Source organism: Lacerta agilis, chromosome 2 (genome assembly GCF_009819535.1).
Source record: "Lacerta agilis isolate rLacAgi1 chromosome 2, rLacAgi1.pri, whole genome shotgun sequence".
Classification (NCBI taxonomy): domain Eukaryota; kingdom Metazoa; phylum Chordata; class Lepidosauria; order Squamata; family Lacertidae; genus Lacerta; species Lacerta agilis.
In genome coordinates this window covers 100,802,363-100,827,466 of record NC_046313.1, presented here as the reverse complement: position 1 = coordinate 100,827,466, position 25,104 = coordinate 100,802,363, and the positions used below count along the sequence as shown (strand labels likewise).

Below are 25,104 nucleotides of genomic sequence, written 5' to 3'. Positions count from 1 at the left end.
GGGACTCATTAGTTGAATCCCACTCTCCATGTTCAGATGCCATGTGTCTCTTGAGCAAAAAGGTAAAGGTGAAAGACCCCTGGACGGTTAAGTCCAGTCAAAGGCGACTATGGGGTTGTGGCACTCATCCCGCTTTCAGGCCTAGGGAGCCGGCGTTTGTCCGCAGACAGCTTTCCGGGTCATGTGGCCAGCATGACTAAACTGCTTCTGGCAGAACGGGACACCGTGATGGAAGCCAGAGCGCATGGAAACGCCGTTTACCCTCCCACCGCAGCAGTACCTATTTATCTACTTGCGCTGGTGTGCTTTTGAACTGCTAGGTTGGCAGGAGCTGGGACAGAGCAACGAGAGCTCACCCCGTTGCGGGGATTCGAACCGCTGACCTGATTTGCAAGCCCAAGAGGCTAAGTGGTTTAGACCACAGCGCCACCCGCGTCCCTACTGTCTCTTGAGCAGCAACAATGGAAGAGGACTATCAGTTTCAAGTCCTGATCAGTTTCGTGTCCTGCTTTTCAGAGGAATCTGATTGGCCACTGTGGAAAACAGGGCTGCTGGGCCCTTTAGTTTGATCCAACAGGAATTTTCTTACGTTCATGATTGTATATATCCATCTGCAAGAAGGAACATGATGTGAGTATGCTGCTGGCCCAAACCAGACACTAAATGGAGTGGAACATGTCTGGGGGTGGGAGAGAACCCCTTCCAAACTGACTCACACAGGGAAAAAACCCAACCGAGCACACAAATCAAGTTACTGAAATGAAAATCTCAACAAATACAGCACACCAGCTGCTATTGCACACTTGAACACTTCCCTCCCCCCCCCCCGATAATCAACACAATAAATATTTCAGAACCATGTCCTTATTCAGAACCAAGTCCGACCCTGAGAAAAATTCTCCATGATGAGCATTAGAAATCACCCAGAATGACTCCGGCACCTTCAACCCCTGCATCTTCCTTAACATGCAGCTGCTCAAGACCCACTTACAGAAAGTTTACCTATTATTATGTACTTAAGATGATGACCTGTGCCTGTGAGTGCTTGGAGCGACAGCTTTGCCCCACAGAGAGCCACCTAGAATGAGAAGAGACAATTTCTGAGATCAGTTTTGCTGTTTTGAGAGGAGATCTTGTGACAGCAGGTGGGTAGGTGCCAGGAACAGAGCTGCAAACCCAGCTCAATAACTGCATTCAAGCAGGAAAAATGGCTCAGGGTGAAGAAGAGTAACAAACCTGGAGGCTAACTGACTGCACATGCCATGGGGAAGGCTCGCTCAGAGACCTAGAACCAAAGCCAGACATTTTCAAAAAAGATGCAAGTGAGAAATGTATCCTAACAACCCAGCCACGGTCATTTCTCATCCCTCACCATTTCTCTTTCGCAGTGCATTCCAGACCATACCTCCCTATCCAGTCTCTTGTTTTCTCCAGTCTAGGCTGGAGCGCAGCTAGCAATCTCTGCTGAGATATGCGGGGATGGGGGGGAAGTGGGAGATTAGAGGGCTGAAAATGGCTAGTGCAAAAAAGTTTCTTCCAAGTCCACTAAAAGGCATCTCCAAGCACTACAGCTCCACATGTACATTGCTGTAGGATTTGTCCACAGTCCATTCGCTTTGGTCCTCGTCCGCACTGTTTGTATATCGAGCCATCTCCTCTTGGAACTGGAGCTGTCGCCTCTTGTTGGGATCAACGTTGATCCAGTTGTTGGCAATCCACTTGGTTCCTTCAGTGACCAAGCAGCCTCCGTGCAAAGAATATTCATCTAGGTCGCCAACCCAGCCTGCAAGGAAATAAGAACCCATCAACCACTCCTGAGAGAAGCCAAGTTTCACATGACAACAGCTCAACCCCTGGGATTCCTCCAACTATCGACCCTTGGCTGGCAAATCGGCATGAAGGGCAATGCAGCTCAGACATCCTGGTAGACGATTGCCACGAGAGGACATATTACCTTCTCCATCCGACAGGTAATTGTACCAGAAAACAGCAGTGCCTTGCAGGGGTTTTACACGTAGGTTTCCCTTATCACAGTGTTTACGAGTGTCGCGTAGGTCAATATCATTCTGGATGAGAGACTGGAAGAGAAAAAGGGAAATAATGCTTATTGTGCTGCATGCCAGGAAATCAACAAATCAACCACAAATAAATAAATCAAGGCACAGGACTTCCTATGCTAGCATTACATATGTTCCAATTTACATTGAACAGTTCCATATTTTTTCAAGCCGTCTTGATTTTAAGGAGAGGCAGGATTTTTTTTTATAAAAAAAACCCTCAGAAATGAAACAAACCATATGGGACATTTTATAGTTATAGGATGTTTGCATACATCACCTGTCATGCTCAAGTACATATATTTTGAAGTATGTTCCACTGAAATTAATGGGGAGGTGTGCATTGCAGGTGAAATAAAGCATCTGGCCCTTAAAAGTGTGTGTGTGTGTGTGTGTGTGTGTGTATATAATCACAGTGTTAAGACACCGGTGCTTGGAGAGAGAGGTAGCATTGGTGGTGTTTAGCAGTTGAAGGGCTACTTCAGTGCTCTCATGTTTGCATGGTATAGTAAGGGAGCATTCACCTCAACTTCTAGAGAATAAAAGGGGGGTGGGAATCTTTTAGAAGTTCAGAAAATAACATGGACTGGTGGGGGGGAGGGGGGAACAAGGATTTGTTTTGCACACCCAAAATTTGTAGCGCAAAATAGCCAGTAAAAGGTAAAGGTAAAGGGACCCCTGACCATTAGGTCCAGTCGCGGACGACTCTGGGGTTGTGGCACTCATCTCACTTTATTGGTCGAGAGAGCCGGCATACAGCTTCCGGGTCGTGTGGCCAGCAAGACTAAGCCGCTTCTGTCGAACCAGAGCTGCGCATGGAAACACCATTTACCTTCCCACCAGAGCGGTACCTAATTATCTACTTGCACTTTGTGCTTTCGAACTGCTAGGTTGGCAGGAGCAGGGACATTCATGCAACGATATGCCATATAATAAGCTGCAATTTTTCTAGAAACAAAATGTTGCTAACTGAATGTTCAGAGGAAGGGATTTCCTTGTAACAGGGGTGTTATCTTGAATAAAACCATGTGGATCCCCATCCACTTACAACATATTAGTGCAGCACAATTATTGTGCCATGAACTGACACACCTGGAGGCATCCTTGGAATTCCCTTATCAGATTAAACACTTCCAATAATCTTGAAATAACTAAAAAGGTGCCCTATATCTACAGCAGAGCTTTCCAAACTGTTCACGTTGGTGACACTTTTTAGACATGCATAATTTCACAACACAGTAATTCAGTTTTACATCATTTTGCGACACAGTAATTCAGTTTTAATAGCAAACCGGAGGTTAAACTAACCCCTTTCCAGCCCTGGAATGTGCGTGGGGAGCGTTCACGCCACACGCCTGCACACTGCAGCCGACACACTAACATGTCACGACACACAGTTTGGAAAGCTCTGATCTATATCTATGGGCAATGTTACAAATATACCATAAAACCATTAAAACAGCAGCAAAAGTGCAACAAGCATTGCAGTATCAAAAAGACAGGATCCAATTTAATGATCAGGGGAACCCGGGAGTGGGGAAACATCTTTAAAAGATGTCTGAAGCAGGTAACTGCTGGTGTTTCCTATATGGTAGCAGGGAGAGCATTGCAAAGAACAGGGGCAACAGCAGAAGATGCCCCTGTAACACAGTCACTAACAAAAGGTCTGCAGATTATCTCAACCATCTACTAGGCGATTGTGTTTAACACAGGTACAGGTGGGTAGCCATGCTGGTCTGCCATAGTCGAAACAAAATAGAAAATTCTTTCCAGTAGCACCTTAGAGACCAACTGAGTTTGTTCTTGGTATGAGCTTTCGTGTGCATGCACACTTCTTCAGATACACTCATGATGTGTATCTGAAGAAGTGTGCATGCACACGAAAGCTCATACCAAGAACAAACTCAGTTGGTCTCTAAGGTGCTACTGGAAAGAATTTTCTATTGTGTTTAACACAAGTACTCAAAGAAAACGGAGTTTTCCGAGAAAAACAGGCCACAAAGAAGGACAGAACCTTACCAGCTCTTCATAGGTCCTATTGTCAGCTATCGGAAAAGTGGTCTCTCCTCCTCCGGTCACGTTATTCAGGTAGAACAGAACTGTCACGTAGCTGTGAAAGGCAGGGGCCATTAGCACAGGTTAGGCTTCAAAGTTACTGAAACTGCTTAGCCCTCCCCTTCAGGTTTGCAATGCAACAGTAAAATACTATGCACATCTACTTGGAAGTTATGATTTCATGCCCTTCTAAGCACAAGTTAATCCCCCATTTTTGTGACCTAGGCTGCAATCCTATATGAATTCAGTGGGACTGTCATCCCGTAATTCCTACATCAGTCTCTCGGGCCAACTCATAGGTCAGAAACATGCTCTGTTCTGTGCCCCCCACCCTGAGCAAATGTATACAACAAACAGCAAACCAACTGAGGTTACAGAAAAACAAACCTTAGGTTTAGAGCAGAACCATGGTTATAGCTATAGACTCAAATAATACCATGACAGGCAGAGTAGGACTCAGAGAAATTTTGCCCCTGCCTAACGCTGACAGTCTTCAGGTGCATAAAAAGCCTCCACATAGAGAAGCATGATGTTCTGGAGGAATATTTGACTGAGCATTCCTCTTCATTAACTTATAACTGGAAAGCACACGTGCATGCTGTGTTCTTTGACCTCTCCATGGTTAAGGGAGGACAGCTGATTTGCACTTGAATGTTTATGTCCCTAAAAACCTGATGGAGTCTCTGTTTCAGAACAAAACATGGAGTAACAGGGAAAGAACAGATAACAGATGGTTAGTTTCCTCTTCAGGCTCTAGACTAACCGGCACGAGGTCTCAAATGGAGCAGTTTCATTGGCAATCAGTTTGGTGTGACTGCAGGCAGTCTCAGGGAACACTGGTCCACTGTCCATGTGGGCATGGTAGTGCCCGCCTTGGTCGTATCGCACTACCTGCAGGGGTTCACTGTGCTCCACAATCTCAGAGGGCAGACGGGTTAAGTGAATCACCCTAAAGGAGAAGCAGAGACATGCACATTGAACTATTAAACTATACTTGCTACTAAACCAATGTCCCCACATGCCACTGTCATACCCTTTGCCCTGGGATAGGGTACCTGTTCACACATTGCACTGATCGTAGGTATAAGCTGTCTCTACGCATGTAACTTAAGTACTTAAGTACACAGACTGTATATGTGTTGAATGTTATTAACTGTACAAATGCACAGCTCAACACAGATCATACACTTGTTGAATGTAACATGTGAACAACAGTAGGGACAGAGATGTTTTACTTGACAAGTTCAAGATGGTAAGCAACTGGTATTCACAGCAGCTAAGTCAATGATATAGAATATAATTATGTATTTTATTACGCTCTTAAAGGTAAAGGTAAAGGGACCCCTGACTGTTAGGTCCAGCCATGGACGACTCTGGGGTTGTGGCTCTCAACTCGCTTTATTGGCCGAGGGAGCCAGTGTACAGCTTCCGGGTCATGTGGCCAGCATGATTAAGCCGCTTCTGGCGAACCAGAGCAGCACACGGAAACGCCGTTTACTTTCCCGCCAGGGTGGTACCTATTTATCTACTTGTACTTTGACGTGCTTTCAAACTGCTAGGTTGACAAGAGCTGGGACCAAACAACAGGAGCTCACCCCATCGCGGGGATTCGAACTGCCGACCTTTTGATCAGCAAGCCCTAGGCTCTGTGGTTTAGACCACAGTGCCACTTACTGTGCTCCAAAAATGTGTTCTTAATGTTGTACACCGCCCTGGGATCTTTTGATAAAGGGCAGTATATAAATTGAATTAATCATCATCATCATATTTACATTTGCTCCTCCTGTGGCGTGTGTGTGTGTGTGTGTGTGTAAACACACACAAAGATCTTTTCAATGTTTATTTACAAAACATAACTGGGATTCTTTTTTATAAGAACTGCCAGTTGACAATGGATTTGATCACTTGTATGATCAAATGGAAGAGAAGCATCTTTCTGTTCTCTGTCGCGTTGTTTATTTTGAATGAAGAAAACCCTGCTTCACACATAAAGAAGCATGGAAGTTAACCTCAGGAAGGGCAGTCACTTTCACTCATCTAAGCATTTTTTTCCCAAAAACAAACAACAACCAAAAAAACCAAAAGGAGTAGGTGCTTTCAGGTTGCAGTCCTAAGCAGGCTTTCTAGGCAGTCTCAATGAAGTCAATGGGACTTACTTTAGCATAAACATGCTTAGGACTGCACTCCCAGTTCTGTAGGAAGAGGGTTCTACTGGTGTTAGTGCCTGTTTTCTTCACAGGGCAAATGCCTACTGGGCAGGGTTGGGGAGGGGGGAGATTTTCACTGGAGCTGCAGCACAGGAGGAAAGGGTTAAAACCTTCCCTGTGCACCACAGTCCTGATTCTCCTCCTACATCGGTTTATCCTAAAGTAAAAACAGGACATGTTGAATGCACACATACACATTTAACATACTGTCTAGTAGTTTGGCGCTGAGCCTCACTTTGGCTGCGTCACTGTGTGGTTAGGTGGTCGGGGAAAGAGATTTTTTAAAAGCCTTTTCAAAGTGTAACTGAGCATTTTAAAGTTACTATGCCCTTATAAGTAATCACATTCTTTTAGCACCTTTAAAGGAGCCCATGTGCGTTTCAGTTTTAATTGATAATTAAAAAACGGGCAATTCATAATACAGAAACACTTTTTAATCAGTTGAGAACTCTCTGATATAATAAAACCGAGTGGCATCCTAGTATGGCTGCAAGGAATGGCGAACGTCTCTCTGTTTTAAATATTTGTGAGTCCCTCTTACCTTTGCTGTATGGAGCGCATGATGTGGTGAGCTCCCTCGCCTTGATACAGCCATGTGTGCTGGCTGTTCCGCACCAGGTCACTCATCTTCACTTTTTGGCTGCCCATATACTTGTGGAAATCCCGAATGTTCAGCTGCTTAAACTCCTCCAAACTCAGCACACCTAATGGAAGAATGAGAAGAAAGCAGTGGCTTATGTTGCAGAGCATGCAGGCATTTGTCAACATGCTGCAACGGTTTACGCCAAATCAGAGCCAACCTTCTAGCAACCACTACCATAATCCGCTCTGCATTTAGCAGGAGGAAAGTATACCAGTTTAGATACATGTCGCACATATGACACCTTTTAAATGATAGCTGATGCACCAGAAGCCATGGGGAAATAACTATTTCTGACCAGGGGGTGGGGTGGGGAACAGGTGCCTTAGCAAAGACATTATGAGATCAGAAGAAAAAAGAAGCCAAGTGAAAAACTAAAGCCAACAACTTTAGGGGGGAAATGAAGACAAAACCCCATCAAAGAAAAAGATTCCTACTGCTGCTATCACAGCAGTCTGCAGAGAACTGAGTGGAAGGGCTCTTTCCCCTCCCCTTGGAAAGTGACAACACAACCATGACTTTTTAGCTGAGGGGAGGAGCCAGAGTGCCTGTTTCCCAGCTAGAGGTCTGGAAGGTTCTGAATGGCAGTTTAGTAAGGCATCGCTTGATTGCAGAAAGACCACCGAAGGAGAAGAATGCCCTTGCAAATGAAGAGGATGGCACCTAGTTCACGGCTTCCAGGTTACAAATACTACAGGTGAGCCCTGAGGGACCAAAAACACAACTGAAGATCAGCAGTGCATGCCCAGGAATCATTTGCATGATGACCGCTCCCAAAACCACGAAGACACCAAGACGTAACACATAAGGCACTGAACCATGCTGGCTCTCCATTGCGTATCGCAAGGTAATGGAACTAAGCCATGCTTCTGACATGAAAAATATATGAAGGACAGAAAAGGTTTGCTTGTGGTACCTCTGAAAATATATTTTAAAACTGGAAAAATTTGGGAAATCTGTATACCAATTTTGTTGTTGTTGTTCAGTCGTTCAGTCGTGTCCGACTCTTCGTGACCCCATGGACCAGAGCACGCCAGGCACACCTATCATTCACTGCCTCCCGCAGTTTGGCCAAACTCATGTTAGTAGCTTGTATACCAATACTTGAATTTAAAATGGCACATGGCCCAAAGGAATTTTTTTACTCTATCTATCTATCTATCTATCTATCTATCTATCTGATGGTCCTTGAGAGACTGGTGATCTTAAAAGTTTCCAATATTATTGCTCAGCTGATGGCTTCTGTCAGCCAAACAGGGAGAGAAGCAATTTTCAATGGTTCCCCTTTCTGGTCTGCAGCCTCTCACACACTTCCCAAATGTGCTCCTGGGGGATGGGGGACCCTTCCAAATGGATTGGGGAAGCAGGAGGCTCACCACTGCTTGTTGTCCACTCAAGCAAAAGCTGCCAGTGTGCATGAGTCACATAAGGAGAGACATGTGCTCTCCTGCTGGAGTGCATGGCCCTGACGGTTTGCCTCTTTGCCCGTTTTCTCGCTGTCTGTGGCACATCAAGAAAAGGTGACTAGGTGAGAGAGCCAGCTAGCACAGGCTAGCATCACAGGTGGCTTCCTCACTGTCACTCTGGTAGAGCTGCCCCTTTCCCTTCCCAATGCACTGTGACTGAACGTGTCCTGGTTTAAGTAACCATAATGAGCCATTGCATCCAAACCAGGAACTATGGTTATAGGGCTCAAAACAAACCGGGATCATAACCAACCAGGCTACTAGCCACAATGGCTGTTTCTACCTCCATAGTCGGAGGCAGCATCCCTCTGAATGTCAGTTGCTGGGAATCACAAGTGGTCAGGCAGAGTGCTGCTGCACTCAGGTCCTGCTTTCAGATTTCTCACAGACATGTGGTTGGCCACCGTGCAAACAGGATGGAAGATGCAGATGGGGCATTGACCTCATCCAGAAGGCTCTTCTGATGTTCTTAAGATTCTGGTTGTTCTGAACCTGGTAACCATCGTAATAGGAAAATATGGCTAATCAATCTGTGTGTGTGTGTGTGTGTGTGTGTGTGTGTGTTACAGGTGGGTAGTCGTGTTGGTCTGCCATAGTCGAAACAAAATAGAAAATTATTTCCAGTAGCACCTTAGAGACCAACTGAGTTTGTTCTTGGTATGAGCTTTCGTGTGCATGCACACTTCTTCATGTGTTCAACCACAGCACATGAAGAAGGGAGGCGAGAAGGGACTCTGCAAGGACAGAGGGCTCAGGCACAAGACTTGTGTGTATCTCGGCATAATAAGCTGAGATATCTGAATTGGTCCTATACTTCAGTACTGCAAGTTTGGCATTGGTGGTCCAAATGCTGTGCACACATGAGTAACTAAAATAGGAAACTGGCAAGTCTAACAATGAATGACAAATACTGAAAGCTTCATCTGGCTAACTAACAACCATTGTATGTGCATAATAAATTGGAGCATCATATATAAGGACCACCCATATGCTTTCTCTGTATACTGGGCAAACAAATATGCCTCTCTAGGGAGTACTGGGTGCACAATAGATATTTTGGAGGAAAAGGGACATGATTAGAGGCTTAGATGATGGGACAGCAATGTAGGTTATAGCAGCATTGCCCTTGAGCGCTGGAGTCCTACAGACACTTCCATGTTTCTGTTCCAGCCTCCTCCCCACCAGAAAGGCTAAAGGTTTTAAAAACAAACATAAACCTCAATTTTGTTCTAGACGCTAAACTCTAAGCAAATTGCCATGTACACACAAACACCAACAGAACAACAGTCCAAGCCTACACTTAATTCCCTTAAGCGAAGGGAACAGATTTGGGAGGAGAGGTCAGCTTAGGACAGCCATGATCATCATTTCTTTCCAGTGCACGCACACATTTTCTACCCACTATTCCATCATCAGCTTCAGCCTTCCACGATCTATCACCACATCCAGGTTATGACCCCTGGGCTTTCTTGCTGCCATGTTGCTTACAATGGAAACAGCAGCCCTCAGAAAGTGAGGACACCCTAGATGGGGCACCGAGACCTTAATTGAAGCTCTTTAGTTCAGTGGTGTTTACAGTGCTGAAAAAACCAAGCAGTGCATCCTCCCTGGTCTCTGCCAAAGACGTCACAAGCCCAGAGGGCACCAGGGCAAGGGCTTACACACCGGATTTGGAGTCCCGTCCTCCATTCACCAAAGTGCTCTTTCCCACTCCAAAGCAACCTCTCCAGGGCCGTGCAGATCATCAGGCAACCTGGCAGTGAGTGGGTGCACTCTGCCCGCTGACTTAATTTGATTAGGAAACGGAGAGGCGTTCAACTTGAAGGCACTCTAATTAGAGCAGGAGAGATCGCAGCGCACATCCGGGCCAGCAGGAGGTCTGAAGAGGCCAGCGGGATGCTTGAAAGGCTCCTGGAACCATCGAACCACTAGCCTAAAGCTGAGGGGCTGGAGGGAATTCTGATGGAGAAAATCGACCTCTGCTTCCAACAGCCCAGCAAGAAGCAGACAAAAAAGGCACTGTCTCAAAAGAGTGGAACTTCAGTGCTGGTGGAGTGCATGCTGAGAAGCATACTACATCTCCAGGCAACTCTTTTTCTATTGAAGCAAAACAAATATATGGTTTTGTACGCACACTGTACACATTACCATTGCATTTCTACCTTGCCCAGCCTGCCTCCGGCAATGCCTCTCTCCTTCTATATGAAGCTTCTTTCTATTTGTAGTGTGTTATGGGACGGGGTGGGAAGATGCAGCAGGGCCTTCTTGGTCACAATTCCAATGACACGGAATCCCCCTTTATGCAGAAACTGAACCCCCCCGATCTGCACATGCCTATAATCATTTATTAATTTATATACTGCTTAGATGCCCAAACAGCTTCTAAGTGGCTTACAACTAAACAATCAACACATCATTAAAATACACAACAACACATCCACTGGGGCATTTAAACATCCTTAATATACACAAAAACAAAAACAAACAATTAGGACAGCTACAATGCACAGTCTATCAGAAGGCAGCATTAATCTCACCATTGCCATCTGGGTCTGCTTTCACGGCAGAGTACATCTCCCGGATACTCTCAGGCGTCATCCACCTGCCATTTCCTAGACGGGTGTGTGTCAGTACCTGAAATTGCAAAGAGTTTGCTTTCTTGGCAACTATGGGTGAGAATGTAAAACTGAATCCAGTGTATATCTACACACACAAATACTGTACTTGGGAGAACTTGTAATGTGTTGCAGGGTAGGTGGGTGAAAGTCCAGGGGAAGCCCATGCTTGTTCCCATAGCACTTATACTATGGTTTAGCATTACAGTCATACCACGTGTTGAGTTATGTTCGAGTTACGCACCTCCGCGACCCGGAAGTCCTCCACGGAGTGTGCGCGACGCGCTGGCGCGCAGAAGCATTCTGCGCACTTCACGCATGCGCAGAAGCGCAAAAACCCACAAACTTCCAAGTTTTTTTTTTGTTCGTTCTTGTTACGTACACCTGGGTTACGTGGCGCGAACCAGAACGGATCGCATACGTAACACGGGGTACCACTGTACATCTGGCCATAAGTGGTGGGCTTCCAGAAGGACAATAAAGTACTGGAGAATGGTAAGGGTGCAGATAATTATTTTTTTCGGCTTGATTTGGCAATCAATCCAGCTGTGTTTAATTAAATGTTGTTAAAGGTTTAAGATCCACTTATAAGCGAGCATAAGTTTTATATATTCTAACAACTGTCAAACTTTAATATTCAAAAACTTGGAAAAGTAACTGAAAACCAAGAAAGCTGGCAAAGAAATGATGGGAGCAAGAAGTTAATAGCGCATCTAAGAAACCTAAACAAACAAGAACAGATGCTGAAAAGCTGGGATTCAATGATACGTCAGTTAAGAGTTTGCCAATAAGGAGAATAAATGTTAGGCGTTATGAATCAAGAATATAAACCCATCCTCTTCTCAATACCTCCTTGAGCTGCAGCTGTCCATCCTGGTTGTGGTCCAGTAGATTAAATATATCCATCTGGCTGATATCTATCATTTCGATTGCTTCTTCATAGTCTTCTGTGGGCAGAATCTGACTTTTCTGCAGCCCTTTCAGCTGAGCCAAGTGGATAATTAACTTGCACTCATCTTCACTCAGGAAGTCTGGAATTTCTACCAGGAGAGAAAATTGAATTTGTTTATCAAAAGGTGAACACCAAAAGCACACAAGCAGCTTTCTTAACATTTTCGCATTGTAAGGGAAGAATATTAAAAATAAACTAATAACATATAACCACCATATTTGATAGAATCAATGAAAATTTTAAAAAAATTGGAGGCGGCTGCTGTCAACGTCTCCACTTGCTGCGTGTGCTGCTCCTTCAGTTCATTGGCAAAAGTCTATTGTCCTTGTCCCAAGAGGTTTGCGTTCCCTCTCTGCAGGCCTCCTGCCCAGGGTGCTCTGTGGGTGGGTTTCAACACAAGGATGTTATAAAACCCAGAGGTGTTATAAAACATTCTAATGGTCTGTTGACTGCAAATAAATGTCAATTGATAATGCAGGGATGGGGATCCTCAGGTCCAAGGTGGTCCACACCACGCCTGCCTGTCTAGCCCATGGGATTTCCCCCAGGCCACATGCCCCTCTCCTCCAGTTGCACACATCCCCAGCTGTGCTCAGCATCCTCCTCCAGGGCTCTGGCATGGCTGGAATGTGTCCTTGAACTCTGATGCCTTTCGCTTGCCTGGATGAAGGAAGGAGAGATAAGGGTGTGCACAGAACCTTCTAACTACTGTATGACAGGAAGAATGCAACTTGCTGCAATGAGATCAGCCACATCCAGCGCTCTGCCCAGTTTTGCCTCTGGCCATGTGCGTCATTGGCAAGCTGCTCCCACCCCACACATGAAGGAATGCAGCACCACGCTGGAAGAGGTTCGTCATCCCAGCCTTGTGTCGTGCCCCCCAAGCTGTTGCTGTAAGCAGCACGAGAGGAATCAAGACTCCCAAGCTGTTGCTGTAAGCAGCATGAGAGGAATCAGACTCCTTTCTGGAAGGGATGCCTGGGGACTGGCAGTGATAAGGGCGGCGGCGGCGGCTGCTGCTGCCTAAGTCACAGGGCTGGTGGATTATGGGTGCTGCACTGTGGGTGGTATTCAGCTATGTTTTACTGTACTCAGAGAGAACCACTGAAATTAATGAACATGGCTAAGTTAGGTGCATTAATTTCAAAAGGTCTGAGTAAAATGTCAATTGAATACCACTCTGAAAGGCAGGAGTATGTGCTGGGGTTCTTTGGCACTCCCCCTGTTTAGGCAGCATGTGGGCATCATCACTAGTTCACTGATTAACTTTGGCGGTGTTTCCAAGAACATTGGGGCCTTGCTTGAAATTTTAAAGCCGTTTTTGGATATCCTGTGTTCTGTATTTTCCCCTCTCACATTGAGCAAGACACACACCGCATGCTCCAACAGGGTGGAGGTGGCATTTCTCTCTCTCCCCCCCCCCCAACCCCATGATTGGCATATACAGAATTCCTCTGCCTGGTACTAAGATTTAAACAAAAGGCACTATTAAAATTTGGCACTTTTTATTGCTTTGCTGTTTTTATTTTGTTCATCCTTAAGACTATCCCATGAAATGCATCTTAACCAGGGGTAGGCAACCTAAGGCCCATGGGCCACAAGTGGCCCACAGGGATCGTTTAACCGGCCCACAAGCCACCTCCGAACCGAGCTGCCCGCTCGGCAAGTCCCCGCATGCTGCGCTAAACCGGCACACCATGGTGTGGGGACTCGCTTCTGCGGCGCCGGAATCATGTCACTGATGCTGGAAATCGCGGGCGCGCTCACACTAGCGCATAATCCAGCCAACAGAGGGATCTCCGCTGGAGTGAACCGGCCCAGGTGAGGTAAACCTTACCGACCCCTGATCTTAATTATTCCCACTTGGTGAGCAGGGCTTGTGGGTGGCAACTTCCACAATTCCTTGATGGATGCAGAAATTGAACTCAGATCTAAACCAAGCATGTTATCCCCTAATCTACATTCGAAGAAGTGAGATGCACAAAGATGAATTCCTTGTGCAGCATCTTGATAAAAAAATTAACTGAGATTTTACTTGGCACAGAGCTAGGAAAGTTGAAAGACTGCTACCTACTTCATGGGAAACGAGAAAAGCAGAGAGCGCAACTGACTATGGCCACATTAACCCTTAACAGAGAACGCTTTCTGTTACAAGGAGCGTGTAATCCTCTCCTCAGCTACCCCTAGCTATTAGTCAGAGTGGCATAAAACAAATTAACAATGAGCCAACACAACAAGCAATGCCCCCTAAGGCTCTAGGAGACCTACATTAAACTCCAATGAGATGACAATAAACGTTTTCGACAATTACCCAGGAATAGAGCTATCCACTCGTGTTTCACAGCAGCTCACTTCATGCCAAAATAAGAAGTACACCAGCATCCACAATTAATTTCCTGTGGCATGGTTAGAAGATAAAAAAAGTTTGCCAATTACATCCTGTGTGTAAACAATGACCCCCAATGTTAAAACTACCCAAACTGGGGGAAATGCCTCCAAAACAGTTAACAACCAGAATCCATGGGGCTGGCACTCCCCACCCCCTTGCCTCTTTAAACAATGGCTGGAGCTCAACAAATGTCTCTTAATTAACTTTGTGATTGCTTTGCCACAAAACACAATAGAGAGGAAAACAAGCGATGTTTAGAAAATAATGACTAATCCCTGGGTAGGGGCAAGGGGGTAGCCCTGAGGGAGTCTCAAACAATGATTCAATCAGAACTCCAAGATATTGGGGGGGGGCATTCAAGCTGATTTGACTGCCCTCATTTCAACACCTGCTAGCCTAAGCCAAAACCTCTGAAAAAAGGCAAACAATCAGGGCCACTGGCAAAAAGAAGAAAACAAAAACTCAGTGACACGGGAGCTTAATGAGAATGCAGGAATACAGGGGTGGCCTCTCTGCTATAATAAACCAACCCCACCAGGAAAACCCTCAGTCTAGATTCCCCTTTGGGAAGGCAGAATTTAATCGGTCACATTTTGCTGGGGAGGGGCATGTTCGGAGAGATGAGGAAAACAGCACATCACCACCATCCCATGATGCTGGGCACACAACAGCCGCTTCTTGTCCTTTTGGGTTATCTGCTAATCTGGGACTTCCCAGGGGGTTTTGGAAACTACAGAAGAAGCTCTTCCAGATGCACATTGATTCCAAGAAGCATGGCTTTGTGTTATGACATTGGGTACACGGAGATGAGACTCCCCAACCTGCTGGACCATGAGACAATGGCTGAAGCAATCCAGCAATCCACCAGCTGGCTGCCCTTGTTAGCCAGAGAGTGCCATCCGGATGCCAGGATCTTCCTCTGCTCCCTCTTTGCCCCAATCTGCCTGGACAGGTAAGGGCACTTCAGAGTTTACTGTTAAGTAAAGTTTCATTTGCTCTTGTTCTATCTTGTCCCTCCACCCCAACCAGCTTCTGACCTTGAGACAGCTGCATGGACATCCCATCTCCCACATCCCCAATCCTGGATCTCCCTTTTGCCCTTTGCTTGATATGCTCCAGCTATTTTCCCATACGCCGACTTAAATCAGTTTTGGCTTCAAGCAATCTGCAATGAGACTGTAAATGAAGTATTTGCTACATTTGATACCTCTTCCACATTTGCAGTGTTTGGCATAATAAGAATTGGATAATCATAAACACGTTTAAGCCTTGTGTAAAAATGCTTGTGTGTAATTTATATGTAAACACTTCACTCACTCTGTGAATAGAGCCAGCAATTGTCTTGCTAATGACTCAGCTCCTCTCAAAATCACAGTGTGATTTGCTATCGGCTAACTCAATAAATCTAAGACAAGCACAAGACATTGATTGCTGTCTGCTCTACAATAGCATACTACTTGAAGAATGCCTCAAGTGCAATTTGCACCAACATTTTTATTGTTTTGGCACCAAGACAAGACCGATCAGTTTGCCCAGGATTCGATCGTTCAATTGATCAATCAATCAAATCTGGAATGGTGTTAGATGAGCAAGCTTTTCTTACAAGAGAAAAAATGTGCTTTGAAAAAACAGATTCCAAAGATCCATGCACACACAGCTGGAAATTCTGAAACCCTGCAAGTCAGAGCAGACAACACCGAGCTAGATTTGTTTGTTTGTTTAGTAACTAACTAAGTAAAGGACTTAAAAGCCACCACTTAGGACATATTGCTCTCACAAGGTGGTGTACAAGAGATCCAGAACAAAATAACTTTATATAAAACCAGGATGGGGGACATTTTTAGAAAGCGGTTTGCTCCTTTTAAAATGAGGAAAAGCAAGGATTTAAAACATAGTCAAAATAAAATAAAAAAATCTTAAGAGTTCTCTTAAAGGTAAACAAAGATGGGGATGTACCTATTTCCTGAGAGAGAGAATTCTGTAAGTGTGACGCCACCGGCAACTTTATGCATCTTACCAACAGGCCAAAGAGCAGGGCTCAGATGCTGATCCTTCAACTCAGAAATGCTTATACAGATGCAGACAGACTGCCAGGCAGTGCACAGTGCTGAGCTATAGGGATCAATAATATGACTGGACATAAGGCACGTTCAAGCACTATAGCAGCAAAACCAAGCCAAAACTCTGTAATACTTAATTGCTCTGTTTCTCTGCCTGCACGAGGATGACAGTCACAAAAGCTAGAACAATGTGCTCCTCTTTAGAAGAAAATGAACATTTATCAACTCAATAACAATATTGCATTGGAATAACGTTACGTCACGTTATGTAACGTAACGTAATGTAATGTAACGTAACGTAATGTAACACATAATGCCAGAAGATAGGGGAAAGAATTATCCCCATCTACTATGGAAATTGGCTTCATCCTTCAATACACTAAGCAAGATGCTTGCTCCTTAAATTTCTAAGCCTGAGGGCATCTGATATGTCCAAGTGTTTCCATTCAGTGTAAAAGGGTAATCACAATGAGGATCATGAGGGTGGTCTACAAAACATTTTGGGAACCTGGGTAACCCTTAACTCAAATCTCAGCATAGCTGATTGCAGTTAGTAAACAACAGAATGTTGCTTTCAGAATGAACAACAATGATACCACATTTCAGTGGGTCAAGCAATCAATGCTAATTTTAGAAAATACAGGTAGGTAGCTGTGTTGGTCTGACGCAGTCAAAAAAATTTTTTAAATTGTCCAGTAGCACCTTAGAGACCAACTAAGTAGTTCTGGGTATAAGCTTTTGTGTGCATGCACACTTCTTCATATGACTACAGCAGCGGAAGCAGTGATGGTAAACAAAGAGACTAAGGCAGGGTGGGGAACCTCTGGCCTTGCCCTTAGCTGCTAGTGGTTGCACTGGGGTAGCTTAATAGGCACTTGGAATCATAGAATTGCAGAATTGGAGGGCACCCTGAGGATCTTCTCATCCAGCTTTGCTCACAAAGTTTTGAAATGAGTTCATCTTTTTCTCTCTAGGCTCATCTACCCCTGCCAAAGTTTGTGCAAAGCTGTCAGGAATAGCTGTGCCCCCGTCATGGCTTGCTATGGCTACCCTTGGCCTGAAATCCTGAACTGTAACAAATTCCCTGAAGATCATGAGCTGTGCATCTCCTCAATCACTGATGAAAGTGTTCCAAGCAGGAGAAGTAAGGCTTTTTGCTGTTTGTATTTGTCATGGAACACATATACCCTGTCGCAACTGCACAATCTGGACAGAAATCCACAAAGCTGGGAAGGTGGGAGGGTGTTTGGATTCTATGTGTTAAAGCTTAAGTCTGGCCTTTTCTCAATTCAGAGGAACCCTTAAGAACGAAAAAGCTTATTAAGTACCAATATCTTTTAATCAGGAAACCGAGAAAAAACCATTCAAAACTGTACTGAGGTTTTGAACATAGATTTTACAGTTAGAGCTGTAAAAGTAACCTCTGAAGTTGGTTCTTCATAGCCTCCCCTATTACAAAGGCTCTTGGCAGATACCTGACGGAGGTAATAATTATATCTTTTAAAAAAAATTGTGCCTATTTAAAGTTGAGAGATAAAGACTTATCCAAAGTCACACCAATTATTTCACATCAGAGTATATGAAGCCACCAAGATAGCAAGCAACTGACCTATTTTCTAGAATCATAGAATAGTAGGGATGGAAGGGACCACAAGGGTGATCTAGTCAAACCCCCCAAAATCTGCAACCATGAGTAGAGAACCCAAAATTCTCTGGGTTACATTAGGCTCAAACAAATTCTGTAACTTACGATGTGTTCCAGCAGTGCCCCAGGCCAGCTGCAGGGACTGTGAACTTGAAGAACCCAACTCTCCCAAAGAGATCCTGGAAAACCTTTGCACCAATGATTTTGGTGAGTAAACCACTGCTCTCTGCCTCTTAACCACTCAGTCTGAGAAAACAGTCCTCTAGTCTCAGAATACAAGTCCATTGGATCACCACATTTTCATAAAGGGCAAAACTGGATAAGAGAACAAAGATCCTTGACTGTTTCTCCTCTCTCGATAAATTTTGGCAAATACCAGTTGCTAGGGGAGAAGGGATTACAACAGTGGCAGCAGATGAGGGCGAGAATTAAGTCTCTGGCCCCATGTCATTTTCCTAATGGAAATGTGCACTCCTCACAAGCTGAAATTTTCTCCATTAGGGAGAAGCTATGGGTACAGGCTGTGTACACATACATTTTATCTAACAGGAGAAATAGCAGCTGGAGGGGGACTTTCAGTGGGAACATGGGGTGGGGAGAGTTAGCTCTCACAGCATCACAATCTGAGCATGGATCACTCCCCCGATTCCTGACTTCTACTTGCTAAAACTTGAAGAGGTGGGGAGTATGATCTTGGATCTCTAGCATGTTGTCTAGCATGGCTCTGAAATTTGCAGGAACTGTTTGGAAGTATGAGTTCCTTCATACTTGTTCAGACCTGTTCTCCACCTGCCCCCTGTCATCTGCACACACTCTTCTCTTAAAACAGGAGTAGCCTGCTGGACTACAGCTTCCATCAGCTCAAGCCAACATAGTCAAGGATGATGGGAGCTGGAGTCCGGTAACATCTTAAGGGCAACACATTGGCTACCCCTACCTTAAAGCTATGGAGAAATGGCAAGCTGGTCTTTATCCTTTATGCAGACTAAAGCTAAGGACAACCAGAAAACCTTGACAAAATTAGATCTTACACAGTACTTTAAAAAAAGCAAGCAAATTATCAAAGTATATGCGTGTGTGTGAGAGAGAGAGAGAGACCGAAGATGCTTGGACATCTTTGTTATCAGTGATCATCAGCTAAACTAATCTTCCTAAAATGAACTTGTTTTTGTAACAGAAACTGGGTAATAAATTCTGGAGATATGAGAATTTTACTGGACTAGAACCGTTGTCTAACTCTAAGCTTGCTACACGAAGTGCAGAACAAAGGTGTACATCACCAGGAATGGGGAACCTTTGGCTCTCCAGAGGTTGCTGAACTACAATTCCCATCATCCCTGGCCATTAGCCATGCTTGCTGGTGGGTCAAAAGTTTCCCACCCCTAGTGGAGGTTGCAAGACAGTGGATAGCATCCATTCTTTGCATCACTAAAACAGTAAGTGAGGAAGCAGCTAGTTTACCTATTTTATTGGCAGTTTGATGTCTCTGGTCTAATGTGCATTTGTTCCAGCTGTGAAAATAAGGATTTCCAGGAAGAACAAGACCTCCACCATTGCTGACTTTGACCTTGACTCCAGGCTGGAAGTTCTGAAGCATGGCCCCCTTCTGAAGACTGAAACCCACTCCAAACTCCAGCAGTGGCTGAACTTAGATGCTACCTGTGTACACAACATTATGAGAGGCACAAACACAGGTGTCTATCTGATCTGTGGTGAGGTGCAGAATGACAAAGTTGTGGTGGTGAACAAGGCCTATGCATGGCACAAGAGGAACCGAAATCTACAGGCTGCTGTGCGGCGATGGAAACATTACAAATGCCGGGCCTGAACTGCTTATAGCTCTGGTATGAAATGATAGAAAGATCCTCTCTTGTTTGTATCTGAAAGGTCTTCTTCAGCATATCTGGAGCAGAGTTTAAGAAGCAATAGATGTAGTCTACATAGTAAAAATCATACACCACTGCACCAAGAAAGTAGTTTTCAAACTGCTCTGAGGAGCCCTGGAGTTTCCTACACGCCTAATTTGGGTTTCTCAACAAGAAAATCAGTAATGGTTCACAAGCTTCTTTGAAAGACAGTTTGTCCACCACTGCAGATATTCTGCAGTGCTGTATTCTTTATCTCACTGCATGGGAAGCACCAGGAGACAAACCACAAGTACTTATAGTAATAAGCTGATTGCTTCACTTTGTCTCCTGCAAACCCACTTTCCTGGCCACTTCTTTCATCCATACCATGCAGGAATGGCTCACCAGAGCTTCAACAATTACCTAGAGGCAGCAGTGTTGCAATGGCTTCCTGGGAGAGCTGAAGTGGCAACTAGGCTGGGGCTGAATGGGTACACTGGTGGGTGCGCAATTGGCTTTAGCAGTCTGCCTACCCAGCCCTGACCTTGCTGCTACCTCACCTCCTCCCACTACTGGTAAGTGGCAATGACTAGGCTGAGCTGCCACAGGCTAAGCTACTGTGGCAGCTGCACCTGACCTGTCAAGCTGCTGCTGATTCCCCTTCATCTTCTACCCATCAGGCTTTTGCCATCACCCATCCTTCCCTCACTCCAGGACATTTTATTTTGCAGTTTTACACAAAATATGTAAAAAAAACAAAACAAAAACCCCACACACTGCCTGAGGGACACCCTTGCGATCTGCAAACTATGAATACTATGTATTTAGAAACTAATGACAGCAGTGTGTGTTCCTTAAAAAATGCTGGTTGCATTAAAAGGATTTAACAAGAAAGTTGTTTAGTTTCTCATTAAGACTTTCCTTTGAAAAAAAACACAGTGAACAACACGGGAATCTTTTATACAGATTTAAACAAAAAAAAAAAACCTGTGGGGTATAACTGTGCTTGCTAGGAGCTCCCGCTCCAAGTTAAATGTGTGTTTGTGGAGTGCCTGCCATATTGCTGCTGGTTGTTTCTGAACCTCAGGCAATGCTGAGGTTCAGAAACAACAAATTCCTCAGGCAATGATGACAACAGCAGAGCTTCCAAGAGGAGGGTGAAAAATGTGTGTGTGTGTGTGTGTGTGTGTGTATTTTGTTGCTGGCTACAGAAATTATTGTTGCCTATCAAGCTCAACTGCAATTTGAAAACCCTCAATTAATACTATTCCCTGACGTAACCAGTTCAATCCAGTAAAGATTGATCTACAACTGGTGGAAATGGATCAGTCAGGCACCAATGTAAGAGGAGTCAAGCATGTGTCACATCACCATTTTCTATCTTTGTACCCACCCACCCCACCCACCCCCATTCTCTTAAGGAGCAAAGAAGGGAGGGACAATGAGAACTGTGGAGTTTCTGGAAAACACTTTGTGCATTCCTGCATGAGAAAGAGGCAAAATCTGCTCTTCTAAACGGCGGTTAAAGGCAAAGAAATATTGTCTTCTTTTGCACCTGGTTACTCTAGAGAGAGCAGGTGAAAGACCATAGTACATAGTAAAAAAAATTCAAAATCAGTTGGGGTTAAGAAATGGATCCTGGGTCTGAAAAATTAACAGACTACTGCTGTAAAGGATGTTCACATGTGCTCGGGAGTCTCAGTAATAATTACTGTCATGAATGAGACAGAGTTTCCGTGCCCAAAGGCAACAAAAGATGAGGCAATAAGAAGCCGCCAAACTATATGGTATCATATGGTGTATGATATATGGTACATCTCATTCCCTCTTCTACCAATAGGTCATCTGGATATATCTCCAGTAGCCTCTTTTTCTTACCAAAAAGGAGTGGTTTCAAGCTCAGAGTTTTCATGACATGGATTTTGTTAGGAATCAGCTCCACCTTCTGTTTATGGCCCACCTTGAAAAGAAAGTAAAATAAATTAATTTTAACTGCTATATACCAAATATAGTTAGCTCCAGTATATGGTATCATTGGAGGCCTGTGGTCAGTATCTTTACATACACAATGGCCTGCTAAATCATGACATGGCAAATTCTGAAATACAAAAAATCACAAAGCTCATCTACATGGTTCAAAACCACTGTATATGACATCAGCTACTAGCAAATACAGGATATAGTTCTAGGCTCAGTGTGGAAGCAGCACTCATCACAGAAGGTTTAGAGTTCTTCTGCATTATCACTCCTCTGTACAGTAAATGCACAGTTTACTCATCTGCCATCACAGTGTGTGCACAAGAGAATCTTGCTAGCACTCAAAATTCATTAACTGCCACTCTGTTCCCTGGCATCTAACTGAAAATTTCACAAGGTGCTACAAGAGAATGGTTACTGTTGACCCACCTGCATAGTTTTGACTACCATTTTACTACTTTTTAAATTACTGAAATTCTTTTGCTGTGCAAACTAAATATAGGAGCTTTATTTCTTTAAAGAGTGGATATTGGCAGCAAAATTAACTTCCATTGCAACCACATAGGGAACATGTCCATCCATAATTATTGTGTTAATTCTAGCTGCTGCTGCTGCTTTTTGTTTTAAAAGGTAGGCAATCCCAATCTGGACCAAGGAACAAAGTTGCAGCCCAGTGAATTTACAATAAAGTCATATTGATGTTGCTCATATTAGAGCCTACTATGCCACTCTAGAATTTAGTATACTGTGCTAAATCTTATTAGGCCAACCGAACATCAATACAGACCACATCAATCAGGCCAGTCTATAGTACATCACATTATGCAAAGCAGAGCTATACCAATGTAGATCAATCCTAGCAGTGACAAATAGACAAACTCAACCCACAGTTTAAGTACTTCTCCCAATAATGCACGACTGCTCAAATTATTTAAAGGCAAAGGCAATAAAAAGTTTTTTAAAATAAAATAACTCCATTATAAAATAAAATACGCTATGCCCATTATCCCTAAATGACTTGTGCGATGATGACCGTTGAGACTGGGGAGGGAGGGGTAACAGGGGTGGGGCGGGGGACAGAGGCGAAAACTTTCCTTCCCCTGACGCAGTTTTTAACAGCTGCATAAAAATCAGAAACTCAGCAAGTGCAAAAACTTTTCATATCACTGCATCAGCGTGCTGGGGGAAGCATCACCATGGAGGGGCTAGACGGCACTTAGCCCATTATGCTTCTTTTAAATATCCACGAAGGCTTGCCACTTATCAGAACTAGCAGCCGCTGTCGGGGCTGCAGCAGCAGTGGACAGGGATATTATACTGTATAAAATAATGTATATTTCCAGACCCCCCCCCCCTCCCTTTGTAGGGCAACAATTTCTACAGGAACAGGGTTGACTTGACACCCCTCGGCCGATTTCCTCTTAAGGCTAGCTGCTGGAAACAGTCTGTTAGGAACTTTAGGTGGTTTACCCCCTGCAGCCCCATTACAAACAGACAGACAGACAGACAGACAGACAGACAACAACAACAACAACAACAACAACAACAACAACAACAACAACAACAACAACAACAACAACTCCCTAAGGGGCAACTCTAGAAAAAAAAGCCAAGGAGGCAAAAAGATTTTAAAAATCACCATGAGACGAGGATGTTGCTGCACACCTCCAAATACGGATATATGGCAGCTGAAAGCTGGGAGGGCAAGACCTAATTTGGGGGTAAGCGCAGGAAGTCGTCCCCGCTGCCCCCGAAACTACTGTTTTTTGCACAGAAGCCTTGGGAGGAGGGAGGGTTTTTTTTTCTTTAGGAAGGGTCGAGGAAAGGGGAAAACTCGCCTCTACCCTTGAAACTTTAAAAACAGCCGCAAAACGGAGACCTGCCCTCTTGAATGACGCCAAGAGAACAGCAGTGCTTGTTTCCATCCTCGCGCAGAAGATGATTTTGGGACGCTACTTGCCTTGATGCCCTCGAGGCGAGGCAGGCTGTGAGGGCGAGAGCCTCCCGGGGAGGAGAAGGGAGGCGCGGGCGGGTCCTGTGCGGGGCCCGGGGGTCTCCCCTTGCCCGGCTCCGTCTCCCCGTCGTCGGAGCTGATGTGCACGAAGAGCAGCAAGCCCAGCACGTTGAGCACGTAGAGGTGCGCGAACACCATCAGCACCACGAAGTAGGGTCGGGAGCACACGGCCCTCCGCCCAAAGGAAGGCCCCGGCAGCGGGCGGGGGTCTTCGTCCGGCGTCGCCGTCGCCGCCGCCACAGCTGCCCCCGCCGCAGCAGCCATGGCTAGGCCCGGCCCGCTCCGGCCTTGGAGCTGGGCACCGTTACCACGGCAACCACCCCGCGAACAGCGGCGGCCGGGCAGGGGCTTCTCCGGGCGGGCTCCCCTCACGTCATCACGCACGAAGAAAGTGCGCACGGCCGGGCCCGTTAGTTTGGCCTGCGGGGGGGGGGGGGAGCGGAGGGAAGGCGACCGGACGGCGCTGGCCAGGACGAAGTCCGAGAGGGTGCTTGGCCTGTATAAGGGATTTTTTAAAAAGTGTTTTGGCTTCAGCAGCTCTGCTCACGGTAGAAGCTGGCCATTTTAGGTCCTGGCAACTTTGCCTCTCCTTCCCTAGCAGTGTGATGGGAAGGCATTTTGAATAAGGGCACCGACTTCCCCCCCTTGCGGATAAATATGAAACTGCAGCCATTTTTGGTAAGGGCAGAACGTCCACCGCTGTCCTGACGTAGTTGTTTTGTTGACAGAGCAGTGGCTGGTTTGAAGGCTTCTTTTAAGCGATGTGAATTAGCCAGTTCTACTAATACTTTTTTATTTTAAAAACCTGACATTTTAGCCTGAGCTTTTTTCTGGAACTCAAGTGCTCCTAGACATGTACAGAGTGCCTTTTTCAGTGTGAACGTAATGAATCCTTGTAGGTCAAGAATCGTCTAGGCTAGGGTGTTGTGCTAAAGAAGCCGGTAGGCTAAGGCCACCGCCTGGTTCTTGAGACACTTCTAACGGTTTAAAAGCTCCTGCCTTTCAATTAAGTGTATAAAATAGAATATAGAACAGCTGCTCTCAATTTCAGTAATGAAAGGCAGTTGAACAGCATGTAAAGCCCATGTTGAGTATGTAAAACCAACATTCGATATCATCCCCACAGCTTATGCAACCAGTGCCTGGGAGCTACCAGTAGCTTTTGCATAACCCTCTACCT

At 45.1% G+C, this 25,104-nt stretch overlaps 2 protein-coding genes across 2 annotated transcripts; one reads left to right on the top strand and one right to left on the bottom strand.

Moving 5' to 3' along the window:
• Positions 1-379: 379 nt before the first annotated feature.
• P4HTM (prolyl 4-hydroxylase, transmembrane) lies at positions 380-24,188 on the bottom strand. Its single transcript, XM_033141352.1, has 9 exons — positions 23,871-24,188; positions 21,812-21,893; positions 11,890-12,080; positions 10,963-11,059; positions 6,861-7,023; positions 4,876-5,061; positions 4,077-4,167; positions 1,955-2,078; positions 380-1,783 (listed from the first exon to the last, which is right to left on the bottom strand). Exons 1-9 carry the CDS (start codon positions 24,186-24,188, stop codon positions 1,566-1,568), a joined length of 1,470 nt encoding a protein of 489 aa, XP_032997243.1. The 3' UTR covers positions 380-1,565.
• LOC117041962 (secreted frizzled-related protein 5-like) lies at positions 14,870-20,133 on the top strand. The gene is made up of 4 exons (XM_033141353.1): positions 14,870-15,333; positions 17,416-17,585; positions 18,207-18,293; positions 19,598-20,133. The coding sequence occupies exons 1-4, from the start codon at positions 14,990-14,992 to the stop codon at positions 19,912-19,914; spliced, it is 918 nt and encodes a 305-aa protein (XP_032997244.1). The 5' UTR covers positions 14,870-14,989; the 3' UTR covers positions 19,915-20,133.
• Positions 24,189-25,104: the final 916 nt, after the last annotated feature.

Bases quoted from the DNA above. Each gene is read 5' to 3' on its own strand.
- LOC117041962 (XM_033141353.1), top strand. From the start codon at position 14,990: ATGTTCGGAGAGATGAGGAAAACAGCACATCACCACCATCCCATGATG. The intron at 15,334-17,415 runs GTAAGGGCACTT...TTTTCTCTCTAG, and splicing joins GCCCCAATCTGCCTGGACAG to GCTCATCTACCCCTGCCAAA. The intron at 17,586-18,206 runs GTAAGGCTTTTT...GTGTTCCAGCAG, and splicing joins AAGTGTTCCAAGCAGGAGAA to TGCCCCAGGCCAGCTGCAGG.
- P4HTM (XM_033141352.1), bottom strand. From the start codon at position 24,188: ATGGCTGCTGCGGCGGGGGCAGCTGTGGCGGCGGCGACGGCGACGCCG. The intron at 21,894-23,870 runs GCAAGTAGCGTC...TTTCTTTTCAAG, and splicing joins CTCGCCTCGAGGGCATCAAG to GTGGGCCATAAACAGAAGGT. The intron at 7,024-10,962 runs GTGAGATTAATG...TTCTTCCATTAG, and splicing joins AGCAGACCCAGATGGCAATG to GTGTGCTGAGTTTGGAGGAG.